Below are 16,923 nucleotides of genomic sequence, written 5' to 3'. Positions count from 1 at the left end.
TTACTCTATTGTTTTTCTGTTTTCTGTTTGTTTTTATCTCTTGTTCTAATCTTTCTTCAGCTAGCTTTGGGTTTAGTTTATTCTTTTACTAGTTCTGTAAGTTTTAGTTAGATTGTTGATTTGAGCTGTAAGCTTTCCTTTTAACACTACTTTCACTGCTTTCTGCAAGTTTTGGTATGTTGTGTTTTAGTTTTCATTTTCCTAATTTCCCATGTGATTTCTTCTTTGATCCATTGGTTGTTTAGGAGTATGATGTTTAATTTCCACAAATGTGTAAATTTTCCAGTTTCACCTGTTATTGACTTATAACTTCAAAAGAAGTATATTTCTTTTGAAATATATTGAGATGTAATATGTTGAGGCCTAAGGTATGGTCTATTCTGGAAAATGTCCATTGTATACTTGAGAAAAATGTGAATGCTGCTGTTATTTGGTAGAATGTTCTGTATTTGCTAGATCAAGTTGATTTATTGTGTTTTTCAAGTCCTCTGTTTCCTTGTTTACCTTCTGTCTGGTTGTTCTATCATTATTGAGAGTGGGGTATTGACGTCTCCAACAATTATGGAAAAGCTATATATACAAACATATATATAATATTATAGATATATATAGATATTATAGAAAAGCTATCTAGAGAGACATATATCTGTGGCATATAAATGTCTAGTCTTCCTTTCAATTCTGTCATTTTTTGCTTCTTATATTTTGCTGGTCTTTTACTAGATACATAAATGTTTATAATTGTTATTTTTTCTTATTGTGTTGAACCTTTTGTTAATGTATAATATCTTTTGTCTGTTATAAACTTTTTTGATTTAAAGTCTATTTTGTCTGATATTAAGATAGCCACCTGTCCTCTCTTTTTGGTTACTATGTGCATGGAATATCTTTTTCAGTCTTTTCACTTTCAATCTATGTGTGTCTTTGAATCTAAAGTGAGTCTGTTTTAAATAGTATATAGTTTTGTGTTTTTATCCATTCTGCAAATCTCTGTATTTTGAATAGAGAGTTTAAACCGTTTACATTTAAAGTAATTACTGATAAGGAGGACCTTACTTATGTCATTTTGCTATTTGTTTTCTTTATGATTTATGACTTCTCTGTTTATCATTTTCTGCCTTATTGTATTCTTTTGTGTTCAGCTGATTTGTTTATAGGGAAACATTTAAATTCATTTCTCATTTCCTTTTGTGTATATTCTATACCTGTTTCCTTTGTGGTTACCATGGAGATTACATCTAACATCCTAAAGTTATAGCACTCCATTGTGAATTTATGCCAGTTTAACTTCAGTGCCATACAAAACCTCCTCTTTTACACCTCTATCCCAACTCCTTTCAATTGTTGTTATCACAAAATTACATCTTTATACATTGTATGCCCCAAAACATAATCTAATAGTTATTTTAAATATACTTGTCTCTTAAATTACATAGAAAACAGTATGTGAAATTACAAACCAAAGTTACAATAATACTATTTTTAGACTAATAATTTTTTTAAATATATTGTTCTCTTAAATCGTGTATAAAACAAAAACTTTAGTTACAAACCATTGTTACAGTAACACTGGCTTTTATAACTATCCATATATTTACCTTTATCAAAACTTCTGTTTCTTTATACAATTTTGGGTTACTGTCAAGTGTCCTTCATTTTTCCCTGTAGGACTCTCTTGAGCATTTCTTGCAGGGCAGGTCTAGTGGCAATGAACTTTTACAGCTTTTGTTTATCTTCAGTGTCTTAATTTCTCCCTTACTCTTGAAGGACAGTTTTGCTAGACACAGGATTCTTGCCTGATAGTTTTTTTTCATTGAGAAGTTTGAATATATTGGCCCACTGCCTTCTGGCCTACAAAGTTTCTGATGAGAAATCTGTTAACATATTAAAAATTCTTTGTATGTGATGAATTTTTTCTCTCTTGCTGTTTTCAAGAGTTTCTCTTTATCTTTGGCTTTCAAAAGTTTAATTATAATGTGTCTTGGTGAGGATGTGTCTTTTAGTCCATCTTAATTGGAGTTTGTTGAGCTTCTGGGATGTTTATATTTATGTTTTTCATCAAATTTGGCATTTTTCGGGTGCCTGGGTGGCTCAGTTGGTTGAGCGTCCGACTTCAGCTCAGGTCATGATCTCGGAGTCTATGAGTTAGAGCCACGCGTCGGGCTCTGTGCTGACAGCTCAGAGCCTAGAGCCTGCTTCGGATTCTGTGCCTCCCTCTCTCTCTCTGCCCCTCCCCCGCTCATGCTCTGTCTCTCTTTCTCTCTGTCAAAAATAAATACACATTAAAAAAAATCAAGTTTGGCGTTTTTCAGCCAGTATTCCTTGAGATATTCTCTCCTCCCCCTTCTCCTTCTCTTTTCCTTCTGGGACTCCCATAGCATGCATGTTGGTCTGCTTACTGGTGTACCATAGGTCTCTTAAGCTCTGCTTACTTTTCTTTCATCTTTTTTCTTTCTGTTTCTCAGACTTGTCAATTTCCATTGTTTATCTTCAAGTTATCTTCAAGAATCAAGGCTGGTTACTTTCTTCTGCCTGCTCAACTCTGCCTTTGACTCCCACTAATGAATTGTTCCTTTCAGTTATTCTACTTTTCAGCTTCAGAGTTTCTGTTTGGTCTTTTTTTAGTATTTGTCTCTTTATTGATATTTCCATTTTGTGCATCATTTCTTGAATTTCTCCACATCTTCCTTTAGTTTTTGAGCATCTTTAAGACATTGGTGTTCAGGTCTTTGTCTAATAGATCTGCCATCAGGTCTTTTTCAGGGTCAGTTTCTATTGATTTTTTAATTTCCTTTGAATGAGACATAATTTTGTGTTTCTTTATATGCCTTATAATTTTGTATTGAAAACTGGATATTTCAGTTTAATAATGCAGGAACTCTGGAAATCAGATTCTTTCCCTTCCCCTGAGTTTACTCTGTGTGTGTGTGTGTGTGTGTGTGTGTGTGTGTGTGTGTGTTTAATTGTTACAGGCTACAAGGATCAGTCAAGGATCAGTTTGAATTGTAAACTTAAGGTCTTTTCAGTTCTTTTGTGAGTCTGTACCTTTCTCTGGAAATGACTGATAATTTCTCAGTTTTCTCCATATGTGTGTTGTTATTTTTGAATGTCCTCATTTTTAATATCTGGCTCTCCTAAGGGGAAAGGACAGCAATCTAGAGGGAAGGAAAAACCCTTTAAGTTCCCTGGAAGTTGCCAAATGGGAAGGGCTTGCAACAACGGTGGGGGGTGAAGGTGCATCACCAAAGGCTGCCTGCCTATTTGTCTACATCTGTGTGATCAGAAGCAGCACCCAACAATCAGAGCACAGATCTCCTGGATTGGAGGACAGAGTCCCTTTTTGTCCACCCTGGCTCCCGCAAGTGTGCAAGCTGTTCCAGAAACATGTACACAGCTGCCTGCTGCTGGGGCTGCGGTGAGGGAATGGGTAGCTGCTACTGGGCTAAGAGCAGAAATTGACTGGAGTTAACCACAAGTTACCCTCCAAGCCTTCCCCTGGAAGTTGCAAGCCTTCAGTAGACACCAGAGTTCTAAAATAGTTAACGTTAGATTCTGCCAGCACGGTTGTCTAGAAGTGGAGACAGATTCCTGGTGCTTCCTAGTCCACTTTCTTCCCAGGATCCTCTCTGTCTACTGCAGCTTTTTAAAGGACTCATAAATCGTAATGTGTTTCTGACTTCCCTATTACTTATTTCTTCACAGTATTAATAAAAATTATGGGTAGAACTGGTGATTTTGTTTTGTCTTAATAGTCATCTCTTTTTCTGACAATTTAATGCATGATTGACTAGTCAGCATATTTACAAAGAAGGAAAAATTCTATAATCATCTCTAATTCTAGGTTAGGGGCCTGGGTAAGTTTTTGGGTGAAACTCTGTCACTGTATATGTTGAATAATAACAATTTATTTGAAGTCATTGAATGGGGCCGTGAAAGGTCGTGGATTTTCAACACTAGCTGCCTTGGGTTTAATACTGGCTTTGTTAATAACTATTTGACCATAGACCTTGAAGTGCAATCTCTATGTCTCTAGCACCAGCATACTAGTAAAATCTACTATGCAAGGTTGTTGTTTAAATTAGAACTGGGTGGCTCAGTTGGTTAAGCATCCAGCTTCAGATCAGGTCATGATCTCACGGTTCATGGGTTTGAGCCCCACAAGAGGCTCTGTGCTGACAGTATGGAGCCTGCTTGAAATTCTCTGTATCCCTCTCTTTGTATCCCTTCCCCTCTCTCTCTCTTAGAAATAAATAAACATTTTTTAAAATAATTAAATAAATTAGAAAAAAGAAACAAATTGGAACATATAAGGCAATCAATAGTAGGTAACAATTTTTATTTTTTATTATAATTATCTTGATACCACATCTCATCTTTATTATTTCCTTTATTCAACTTTCTATTTAACTTTTCCTGAGTTCTAGTGAGTTTCACATTGGAGTTTATAAAGAAATTTTAGATATACACTTTTTGCTTATTTTAGGACTTTCAAATGCCTTGGGAACAGGAATCAGAACTTACAAAGAGGGATAAAGCTGCCAGAGTCATTCAGAAGGCCTGGAAACGTTTTCTTGTGAGTTTGTTTCATTGTTTTGTAATCTTATTGTGATATAGTTTATATAGCATAAGGTTCACCTGTTGAAAGTGTATAATTCAATAATTTTTAGTATATTTACAGATTGGTGTACCACCCTTTGCTTTAAAAGCACCCATTTTTTAGAAGTTCAGAAAGTTAACATTAATTAATCATTCCATTAGCCTCGCAAATCCTTACTGAGCTCCCGGTCCGGGTCAGGCACTCTGAAAATAACTATGATCAGTGAAAGTATCACGAATAGGATCCTTTGGCTTTTACCTCTAAAACTATTTCTTGACTCAGCAGTCAGGTTTCTGAGAAAGTGTTAGGGATACATTCATTCACTCATTAAATAGTTATCGAGTACTTGACTCTTGAAGACTTAAAGTTTAATAATAAACTGTATCTGAGTTAATACACTTTGTCATGCTTTAGTCTGGGTAGAGCTGGTCTCATTGGTGAAAGGAATATTCCAGGTTGACTTACCTGGTTGAGTGAGAGCCAATAACTAAAATGACTTCACTCTTTCTTCTGTGTTTGTAGCAACACTGTCTGCGCCTGATAATTATACGTGAAGTGCGATGGCTCTGTTTCTAACACACATGATCCGTTAATCGAGTCTTACAAAATAGCTTCCATTATGTGTTTCTTTTGCCTCTTTCAAGCCATAAAACCCCTAACTCTTGATCTCCGATACTAAAATAATAATTTCCTTAAAAAATTTTTTAATGCTTTAAAAAAAATTTTTTTTTTAATGTTTATTCTTGAGACAGAGACAGAGCGTGAACAGGGGAGGGGCAGAGAGAGAGGGAGACACAGAATCGGAAACACGTGATTGGGGCACCTGGGTGGCTAAGTTGGTTAATCATCTGACTTTGGCTCAGGTCATGATCTCACGGTTTTTGAGTTCAAGCCCCGCATCATGCTCTGCTGATGCTCAGAGCCTGCTTGGGATTCTCTCTCCCTCTCTCTCTCTCTGCCCCTCCTCTGCTCTCTCTCTCTTCCTCTCAAAATAAATAAAAACATAAAAAATTTTTTAAAATTATTTTAATATTCATTTTTGAGAGGCAGAGACAGAGTATGCATAGGAGAGGAGTAGAGAGAGAGGGAGACACAGAATCTGAAGCAGGCTCCAGGCTCTGGGCTGTCAGCACAGAGCCCAACACGGGGCTGGAACCCATGAACTGTGAGGTCATGACCTAAGCTGAGTCAGACGCTTAACCAACTGAGCCACGCAGGTGCCCCTAAAATATCTTTCTTAAAATTGTGATCAATTTAGATAAGATCTGTATGTTGAAAGGATTAAAGCGCGTTGTATTTGGAGATAAAATGGTGTCCCATGCAATAGAAGGTGTGACTGAGCAGTTGGATTTAAAAAGTGGTTAGAAACTGAAAAAAAGCAACCATGAAAGCCATGGTTCAAATCTAAGGATAATTTAAATAGTTCTAAGACTCAAAGAGAAAACATTTGATCTTAAATCTCCATATATTCTTTTTCAAGTGGCTCAGAGGAGGATTTCTAAATAAGGATGCTTAATTTTAACACATTACTTGGCCCAGTAAGTGAGTAATTTGCATAGTCAAACTACTGTAAATGGAGGTATTTTCTTTTGTGTAAATATTTTAAGTCAAAATAATGTATATACTTCTTTCAGTAAAATAGTATAGAAGAACTTACAAATAAAAGCACATCTTTTACCCCCTCCTATTCTTCTCTACCCTCATACTCTAAAGGGAAGCACTTTGAACTACTTTTTGTTTCAGATGTTCTGGTAGTTATTTCTGTTTCTATATAACATGCTTGTGTAATTATTTTTTATTTGCCAACTTCAGAAGTGACCTGTTGATTTTCTGCAAAGATAATTGAGAGCTTATCTTACTTACCCGTTACACAGCCCTGCCAGTACCATATGTAATGATTTTTTAGTTCTTCTATTTGTTACCTTAATTTTTGTTTAAGTTTATTTATTTTGTGAGAGAGATGGGGTAAGAGGCAGAGAGAGAAGGAGGGGCAGAGAGAGAGAATCCCAAGCAGGCTGTGAGCTGTCAGCACAGAGGGGGACGTGTTGCTCAAACTAACAAACTGTGAGATTATGACCTGAGCCAAAATCAAGAGTCAGGGTATAGCCGACTGAGCCACCCAGACGCCCTTATTGCCTTATTTCTTTACAGCACAGAGCCTGGAGCCTGCTTTGGATTCTTTGTTAATGTCTCTCTCTGCCACTCCCCCATTCACACTCTGTCTCTCTATCAAAAATAAATTTAAAAAAACATTTAAAAATTTAAAAAAAAAAAGAATTTAAACCTGGGGCGTCTGGGTGGACCAGTTGGTTAAGTGAGCTACTTTGGCTGAGGTCATGATCTCATGGCTCATGAGTTTGAGCCCCGCGTCGGGCTCTGTGCTGACAGCTCAGAGCCTGGAGCCTGCTTCAGATTCTGTGTCTCCCTCTCTCTCAAAAATAAATAAACGTTAAAAAGAGCATGTTTAAACCTTTGTTTCTTGTTCCATCATGTTAACATAGGATTATGTGACTCCTTATTATGTCTGATGAAGATATAAATATCCCAACCCCCACCTTTTTTTTTTAACCTACTCTCCCAATCTTCAAACCCCCAAATCCCATTACATCTACTAGTACACTGTCAATACTCACTTGGAGAAGTTTCTCATATATCCTGGGCACAAGTCCTTTATTGAATACATGTGGGGCAGGTCTTTTCTCCAGACACTGCATTCTTAAAGATGTTTTTTTGATAATGAGAAGTCTTTCATTTTAATTAAGTCCAATTTAATCCCTTGTTCTTTATGGTTAGTGCTTTCTGTGTCCTGTTTAAGAGATGTTTGCCCAGGGGTTCCTGGGTGGCTTGGTCGGTTGAATGTCTTGGGTCGTAGTCTCAGGGTTCATGGGTTTGAACCTGACATCGGGCTCTCTGCTGTCAGCATGGAGCCTGCTTCCAATCTTCTGTTCTCCTCTCTTTGCCCCTCCCCCACTCATTCTCTCTCTCTCTCTCTCTCTCTCTCTCTCTCTCTCTCTCTCAAAAATAAATAAACATTAAAAAATGAGAAAGAAATGTTTGCCTAAAGAGGTGACAATATCAGAACTTTCCCAGCGGGAAAAGATCCTAAGGCAGACGTCCAGCTCAGCCAACACAATATTACGTGTCAATTATATTGAAATAAATCTGGGGGGAAATGTTTAATCCAAAGCCAGGATATATTTTCCTTAAGCTTTTTCTAGATGCTTGATTGCTTTTGTTGTAGGTTGAGATCTAGTATCCTCTCAAATTAATGTTTGTGTGTGATAAGAGGTGTAGGCAAAGTTCATTTTTGTCTTTATGGATAACCAAATGATTAAGTACCTTTTACTGAAAATACTAGATCATGTCTCCATATATGTGAAGTGTTTCTGTGGTCTCTGTTCATTTGCATTGGTCTATTTGTCTTTATTTGGGTCAGTACCACACTGTCTTAGTAACTATAGCTTTGTCATAAGTATTGGTATCAAAATCCTCCAACTGTGATGTTCTTCATGATTATCACAGCTATTTTAGGGCTTTTGCATTTCCATTTAAATAGTAGAATTAGGGGCACCTGGGTGGCTCAGTCGGTTAAGCTGCCGACTTCGGCTCAGGTCATGATCTCACGGTCCGTGAGTTCGAGCCCCGCGTCGGGCTCTGTGCTGACAGCTCAGAGCCCGGAGCCTGTTTCACATTCTGTGTCTCCCTCTCTCTGACCCTCCCCTGTTCATGCTCTGTCTCTCCCGGTCTCAAAAATAAATAAAACGTTAAAAAAAAAAATAAAATAAATAAATAAATAAATAAATAAATAAATAAATAAATAGTAGAATTAATTTATTAATTTTTGCAAAAATATTTGTGGGGATTATAATTGAGATTGCATTAGGATCAGTTTGGGGGAGAACTGACATTTTACTACTCCAAGTTTTCATGAACCTGGTACATATCTTCATGTTTTAGATCTTTAAAAATTTTTCTCCACAACGTTTTATAGTTTGCAGTGTAGAAGTCTTACGTATCTTTCATGTAACTTACGGGTATTTGACATTGTTTGATGCTACTGTGAGTGGTATTAATTTCAATTTTATTTTCTAATTGTTCATTTCTAGTTTATAGAAATATAATTTATTTTTATCTGCTGACCTAGTATGTGCTTATTATTTCTAATTGATTTTTTATAGACACCTTTGGATTTACTACCCAATCATGTCATCTCTGAATGACTTTTGTTTTTTTCTTTGTAAACTTTATACCTATTACTTCTTTTTCTTTATTGTACTCCAGCACAATATTGCACTTTATTACCCTCCCAGAGAATCCCAAGCAGGCTCCGTGCTATCAGTGCAGAGCCTGACACGGGGCTCGATCTCACAAACTCTGAGATCATGACCTGAGCCTGAGCCGGAATCAAGGGTTAGACATTTAACCAACTGAGCTACCCAGGTGTCCCTATTACCTTTCACTTTAAAATATTTTACAGTTTCCATTGTGATTTTTTTTGACCCATCGGTTATTTAGAAGTATGTTATTTAATTACCAAATATTTAGGAGTTTTCTAGTTACCTTTCTGTTACTGATTTCTGGTTTGATTCTGAAGCCAGTTGTTTATATGATTTTTTTAAATTCAATTTAATTTTTTATTTTTTTTAAATTTACATCCAAATTAGTTAGCATATAGTGAAACAATGATTTCAGGAGTAGATTCCTTAATGCCCCTTACCCATTTAGCCCATCCCCCCTCCCAGTAACCCTCAGTTTGTTCTCCATATTTATGAGTCTCTTCTGTTTTGTCCCCTTCCCTGTTTTTATATTATTTTTGTTTCCCTTCCCTTATGTTTGTCTGTTTTGTCTCTTAAAGTCCTCATATGTGTGAAGTCATGTGATTTTTGTCTTTCTCTGAATAATTTCACTTAGCATGATACCCTCCAGTTCAATCCACGTAGTTGGAAATGGCAAGATTTCATTCTTTTTGATTGCCGAGTACTACTCCATTGTATATATATACCACATCTTCTTTATCCATTCATCCATCGATGGTCATTTGGGCTCTTTCCATACTTTGGCTATTGTTGATAGTGCTACTATAAACGTGGGGGTGCATGTGTCCCTTTGAAACAGCACACCTGTATCCTGTGGATAAATGCCTAATAGTGCAATTGCTGGGTCGTAGGGTAGTTCTATTTTTAGTTTTTTGAGGAACCTCCATACTGTTTTCCAGAGTGGCTGCACCAGCTTGCATTGCCACCAACAATGCAAAAGAGATCCTCTTTCTCCGCATCCTTGCCAACATCTGTTGTTGCCTGAGTTGTTAATGTTAGCCATTCTGACAGGTGTCAGATGGTATCTCATTGTGGTTTTGATTTGTATTTTTCTGATGATGAGTGATGTGGAGCATTTTTTCATGTGTCGGTTGGCCATCTGGATGTCTTCCTTGGAGAAGTGTCTATTCATGTCTTTTGCCCATTTCTTCACTGGATTGTTTTTTGGGTGTTGAGTTTGATAAGTTCTTTGTAGATTTTGGATACTAACCCTGTATCTGATACATCATTTGCAAATATCTTCTCCCATTCTGTCGGTTGCCTTTTAGTTTTGCTGATTGTTTCCTTCACTGTGCAGAAGCTTTTTATTTTGATAAGGTCCCAGTAGTTCATTTTTGCTTTTGTTTCCCTTGACTCCAGAGATGTGTTGAGTAAGAAGTTGCTGCGGGCAAGATCAAAGAGGTTTTTGCTTGCTTTCGCCTCAAGGATTTTGATGGCTTCCTGTCTTACATTGAGGTCTTTCATCCATTTTGAGTTTATTTTTGTGTATGGTGTAAGAAAGTGGTCCAGGTTCATTCTTCCACATGTCGCTGTCCAGTGTTCCCAGCACCACTTGCTGAAGAGACTGTCTTTATTCCATTGGATATTCTTTCCTGCTTTGTCAAAGATTAGTTGGCCATACAGTTGTGGGTCCATTTGTGGGTTCTCTATTCTGTTCCATTGATCTGACTGTCTGTTCTTGTGCCACTACCATACTGTCTTGATGATTACGGCTTTGTAGTATAGCTTGAAGTCTGGTATTGTGATGCCTCCTGCTTTGGTTTTCTTTTTCAGGATTGCTTTGGCTATTTGGGGTCTTTTCTGGTTCCATACAAATTTTAGAATTATTTGTTCTAGCTCTGTGAAGAATGCTCGTGTTACTTTGATAGGGATTGCATTGGATATGTAGATTGCTTTGGGTAGTATCGACATTTTAACAATATTTGTTCTTCCTATCCAGGAGCATGGAATCTTTTTCCATTTTTCTGTGTCTTCTTCAATTTCTTTCATAAGCTTTCTATAGTTTTCAGTGTATAGATATTTCACCTCTTTGCTTAGATTTATTCCTAGGTATTCTATGTTTTTTTGTGCGATAAGAGGGATCGATTCCTTGATTTCTCTTTCTGTCGCTTCATTGTTGGTGTATAGGAATGCAACTGATTTCTGTGCATTGATTTTATACCCTGCCACTTTGCTGAATTCATGAATCAATTTTAGCAGTTTTTCGCTGGAATCTTTTAGGTTTTTCATGTAGAGTATCATGTCATCTGCGAAGAGTGAAAGTTTGACCTCCTCCTGGCCGATTTGGATGCCTTTTATTTCTTTGTGTTGTCTGATTGCAGAGGCTAAGACTTCCAATACTATGTTGAATAACAGTGGTGAGAGTGGACATCCCTGTCTTGTTCCTGACCTTAGGGGAAAAGCTCTCAGTTTTTCCCCATTGAGGATGATATTAGCGTTGGGTCATTCATATATGGCTTTTATGATCTTGAGGTCTGCTCCTTCTATCCCTACTTTCTTGAGGGTTTTTATCAAGAAATGATGCTGTATTTTGTCAAATGCTTTCTCTGCATTTATTGAGAGGATCATATGGTTCTTGTCCTTTCTTTTATTGATGTGATGAATCACCAAGTTAATTGTTTTGCAGATATTGAACCAGCCCTGCATCCCAGGTATAAATCCCATTTGGTCGTGGTGAATAGTTTTTTTAATGTGTTGTTGGATCCGGTTGGCTCATATCTTGTTGAGGATTTTTGCATACATGTTCATCAGGGAAATTGGTCTATAGTTCTCCTTTTTAGTGGGGTCTCTGTCTGGTTTTGGAATCAAGGTAATGCTGGCTTCATAGAAAGAGTTTGGAAGTTTTCCTTCCATTTCTATTTTTTGGAACAGTTTCAAGAGAATAGGTGTTAACTCTTCCTTAAATGTTTGGTGTAATTCCCCTGGAAAGCCATCTGGCTCTGGACTCTTGTTTTTTGGGAGGTTTTTTTTTTATTACTAATTTGATTTCTTTACTGGTTATGGGTCTGTTCACATTTTCTATATCTTCCTGTTTCAGTTTTGGTAGTGTATATGTTTCTAGGAATTTGTCCATTTCTTCCAGATTACCCTTTTTATTGGCATAAAATTGCTCATAATATTCTCTTATTATTGTTTTTATTTCTGTTGTGTTGGTTGTGATCTCTCCTGTTTCATTCTTGATTTTATTTATTTGGGTCCTTTCCTTTTTCTTCTTGATCCAACTGGCTAGTGGTTTATCAATTTTGTTAATTTTTTCAAAGAACCAGCTTCTGGTTTCATTGATCTGTTCTACTGGTTCTTTTGGTTTCAGTAGCATTAATTTCTGCTCTAATCTTTATGATTTCCTGTCTTCTGCTGGTTTTGGGTTTTATTTGCTGATCTTTTTCCAGCTCCTGAAGGCGTAAGGTTAGGTTGTGTATCTGAGATCTTTCTTCCTTCTTTAGGAAGGCCTGGATTGCTATATACTTTTCTCTTATGACCGCCTTTGCTGCGTTCCAGAGGTTTTGGGTTGTGGTGTTATCATTTTCATTGACTTCCATATACTTTTTAATTTCCTCTTTAACTGCTTGGTTAGCCCGTTCATTCTTTAGTAGGATGTTCTTCAGTCTCCAAGTATTTGTTACCTTACCAAATTTTTTCTTGTGGTTTCATAGCATTGTGGTCTGAAAATATGCACGGTATGATCTCAGTCTTTTTCTACTTACTTAGGGCTGATTTGTGTCCCAGTATATGGTCTATTCTGGAGAACGTTTCATGTGCACTGGAGAAGAATGTATATTCTGCTGCTTTAGGATGAAATGTTCTGAATATATCTGTTAAGTCCATCTGGTCCAGTGTGTCATTCAAAACCATTGTTACCTTGTTGATTTTTTTATTAGATGATCTGTCCATTGCTGTGAGTGGGGTGTTGAAGTCTCCTACTATTAAGGTATTACTATCGATGAGTTTCCTGATGTTTGTGATTAATTGATTTATATATTTGGGTGCTCTCACATTTGGCGCATAAATTTTTATAATTGTTAGGTCTTCTTGGTGTATAGACCCCTTGATTATGGTATAATGCCCTTCTGTATCCCTTGATACAGTCTTTATTTTAAAGTCTAGTTTGTCTGATATAAGTATGGCTACTCCGGCTTTCTTTTGTTGACCATTAGCATGTTAGATGGTTCTCCATCCCCTTATTTTCAATCTGAAGGTGCCTTTAGGTCTAAAGTGGGTCTCTTGTAAACAGCATGTATATGGGTCTTGTTTTCTTATCCATTTTGTTACCCTATGTCTTTTGATTGGAGCATTGAGTCCATTGACATTTAGAGTGAGTACTGAAAGATATAAATTTATTGCTATTATGATGCTTGTAGAGTTGGAGTTTCTGGTGATGTTCTCTGGTCCTTTCTAATCTTTTGTTGCTTTTGGTATTTATTTATTTATTTATTTACTTACTTACTTATTTATTTATTTCATCTTTTCTCCCCTCGGAAAGTCCCCCTTAAAATTTCTTGCAGGGCTGGTTTAGTGGTTACAAACTCCCTTTAATTTTTGTTTGTCTGGGAAACTTTTTATCTCTCCTTCTATTTTGAATGACAGCCTTGATGGATAAAGAATTCTTGGCTGCATATTTTTCTGATTCAGAACACTGAATATATCCCGCCACTTCTTTCTGGCCTGCCAAGTTTCTGTGGATAGGTCTGCTTCCAACCTGATCTGTCTTCCCTTGTATGTTAGAGACTTTTTTTCCCTTGCTGCTTTCATGATTCTCTCCTTGCCTGAGCATTTTGTGAATTTGACTATGATATGCCTTGTTGATGGTCGGTTTTTGTTGAATCTAATGGGGATCGTCTGTGCTTCCTGGATTTTGATGTCTGTGTCTTTCCCCAGGTTAGGAAAGTTTTCCCCCTATGATTTGCTCACATAACCCTTCTACCCCTATTTCTCTCTCTTCCTCTTCTGGGACCCCTATGATTCTGATGTTGTTCATTTTTAATGAGTCACTGATTTCTCTAATTCTTAAATCATGCTCTTTTGCCTTAATCTCCCTCTTTTTTTCTGCTTCCTTATTCTTTATAAGTTTGTCCTCTGTATCGCTGATTCTCTGTTCTGCCTCATCCATCTTGTCACCGCTGCATCCATCCGTGATTGCAGCTCTGTTACAGCATTTTTAATTTCATTCTGGCTATTTTTTACTTCCTTTGTCTCTGCAGAAGGGGATTCTAATCTATGTTTGACTCCAGCTAGTATTCTTATTATGGTGATTCTAAATTCTGGTTCAGACATCTTACTCCTATCTGTGCTGGTTAAATCCCTGGCTGTCGTTTCTTTGTGCTCTTTCTTTTGGGGTGAATTCCTTCGTTTTGTCATTTTGAAGGGAGGAAAGTAATTAATGAGGTAGAAAAATTGAAATTAAAAAAATTAAAATTAAAACTATATTGAAATTAAAAATTAAAAACACACACACAAAAATCGAATAGATGATGCTACATCCTAGGTGTGTTTTGGTCTGGGTGTTGAAAGTGGTTTGACAGATTAGAGAAAAAAAGACGGGGGGGGGAAGGAAAGTGTTTGAACACTTGAAAGAGTGAATACACTGAAGTAGACTAAGATGATGGGGGTAAAATAGAATTTGAAAAAATATACACAAAAGTAAAGAATGTAGTAGAAAAAAATTAATATTTTTAATGAAAATTAAAAATAAATATGAATTTTTTCATTTTCTCTTTTTAAGAAAAAAGAAAAGAAATGAAAAAGAAAAAAGATAAGAAAAGAAAAAATCGTTTGAAATTTGAAAAAGTGAATACACTCTAGTAGACTAAAATAAAATGATGGAAGTAAAATAGAATTTGAAAAAATTTACATAACAGCAAAAAATATAGTAATAAAAATAAAATAAAAATATTTTTAATAGAAACTGAAAGTTAAAATGAAGTTTTTCTCTTTCTGCATTCAAGAAAAAGAAATGAAACAAAAAAGAGAAAAAAAGAAAGAAAAAAAGCAAATTGAGAATTTGAAAAGGTGAGTACACTGAAGTAGACTAAAATAAAATGATGGAAGTAAAGTAGAATTTTAAAAAATTTACACAAAAGTAAAAAGTATAGTAATAAAAAAGATATTTTTAATAAAAATTGAAAAAATGAATTTTTTCTCTTTATTCAAGAAAAAGAAAAGAATTGTAAAAGAGAAAAAGGAAAAAGAAAGAAAATTGAATAGATGAACCTGCTAACAGATTGAAGTAGGACTGAAATTGCTTCATTTTCCCCTAGAAGTCAGTCTATGTAGCTCTTTATAGTCCATAAATTAAGCCGGCAGTGACGTTTTTGTTCTTGAAGAGCGAAGCTGTCCCAGTTGGGACAGCTCCGCTGGCCACTAGATGGCGCTGCTAGCCTACCGGGGTGGATTGTTGCGGGGCTCGTAGGTGCGTATGCGCATGCGCGGGATCGGTGAAAATGGCGCCACTCAGCTACCCAGTCTGTTCTCCTGGATCAGCAATCGTGCACTCGTCCTCTGTCTTCAACTCTCGTCCACTCTCCGCTTCTTCACTCTTCGTGACCAGGCTCCAGGCAGCACCTCTCTCCCAAGCCTTCTCTCAGATGCGGCTGTTTTCCCCGGCCTCCTACTTCCTAAGGACTGCGGCTTTGACCCGTTCTGCCCCTCTGCGGGACGGTCTCACCGAGCAATGGCCGAATGAGCAATGGCTGAATATCGGCTGCACCCAGCTATGCCCGTTGGACCCTGTTTTTGCCGGTGCCCCGAGACTGTGGCCAGAATGCCAGCCCGCCCCAGAAAAAGTTCGCGAGACAGTGTAGCAGCAGCGTCTCAGGGATTATGGAAAATCGCAACACACTTCTGGCACCAGGCTGCACCCTTAACAGCCTTGTCCCAGCACCAGCGAATGTGGCCGCCTTCCGGGATCTGCTGGGACCAGGTGGCTTCAACAGTCTTTACCAAATGTCCTTCCAGCAGTGGAACCGCTTTTCCCCGTGAGGCCCGAGAACCTCCTGGACCCCACCCTCTTCCTTGGGGTTCGCCCTTCCCACCAGAGCACTCCCAGGTATCGAGCTGAGGAGCTGCAGCCTTTGTGCTCCCCTTGTTTACAGTCTTAATGGAATTTAAACTTTCTCCTTTCTCCCTTTTTAGTTTAGTCCCTGCGGCTGTTTCCAATTTTCTACTTTCTCTCCAGCTGCTTTTGGGGAGGGGTGATTTTCATGTATTCTCCCCCCCTCCCCAGTCTCCGTCCTCTCTCTGCCCACAAAAGTGGTTTCCTACCTTTCAGGGCTTCTCGCTCCCCAAGTTCAGCTCTCCGCACCACATACCTGCTCTATTCTGTGGTTCAGGTTGTGCAGATTGTTGTGTTAATCCTCCAATCAGTTTTCTAGGTGTGTAGGATGGTTTAGTGTTGGTCTGGCTGTATTTCATGGACGTGAGACACACAAAAAGCTTCCATGCTGTTCCGCCATCTTGGCTCCTCCTTCTTATATGATTTTAATAACTTGAAATTTGTTGAAACTTCCCTGTCCTAGAAAAAAGTCTATTTTGGTAAATGTTGCACATGAACTTGAGGAAAAAAATGTATTCTGACATGGTTTAAGTCCTACTGGCTAACCATGTTGTTCAGATCCTTAGTACTTGTGTTGGTCCATTTGGGCGGCTAGAATGAACTACAACAGACTGGGTGGATGATAAGCAACAGAAATTTATTGCTTACAGTTTTGGAAATAGTCTTCTTGTTCTGCCCTTAAATACTTAAAAATCACTTGTTCCATAACCTTTCCATCAAGTCCCAATCTTCAGCTACACCACAGCAAATTGGCCTCTATGTTGCCTACATAGGTTTTCCTATTGCTTCATCACCAATGAGGAAGCCTAGGTGATCACCACCTTTCATCACCCTCCCTTGAGCTCGATCACCCACTTTCCACTTTCGCTGACTCCTTACTGGCAGAACAGGAGGGGATGATAAGCTGTGGTTCTGTGTTTTCAGCATCTCCTAATTTTGTCTACTGTGTGCCCCAGTCTATC

General features: G+C 37.6%; 1 protein-coding gene across 7 annotated transcripts in view; it reads left to right on the top strand.

Annotated features, from left to right (window-relative positions):
* The window catches only part of CD1H11orf65 (chromosome D1 C11orf65 homolog), a 60,153-nt gene that overhangs the window by 9,703 nt on the left and 33,527 nt on the right, over positions 1-16,923 (top strand). For 6 of the 7 annotated variants that reach the window (XM_042905004.1, XM_042905001.1, XM_042904998.1 and 3 more), the window contains exon 2: positions 4,484-4,573. In XM_042905004.1, coding sequence (XP_042760938.1) covers positions 4,493-4,573 — 81 coding nt within the window. In that variant the 5' untranslated portion in view covers positions 4,484-4,492. Of the gene's footprint in view, positions 1-4,483; positions 4,574-14,907; positions 14,920-16,923 lie in introns of those variants that run through there. The other variant, XM_042905002.1, reaches the window with a different exon arrangement.

Source organism: Panthera leo, chromosome D1 (genome assembly GCF_018350215.1).
Source record: "Panthera leo isolate Ple1 chromosome D1, P.leo_Ple1_pat1.1, whole genome shotgun sequence".
NCBI classification, from domain to species: domain Eukaryota; kingdom Metazoa; phylum Chordata; class Mammalia; order Carnivora; family Felidae; genus Panthera; species Panthera leo.
This window is presented reverse-complemented; position numbering and strand designations above follow the sequence as displayed.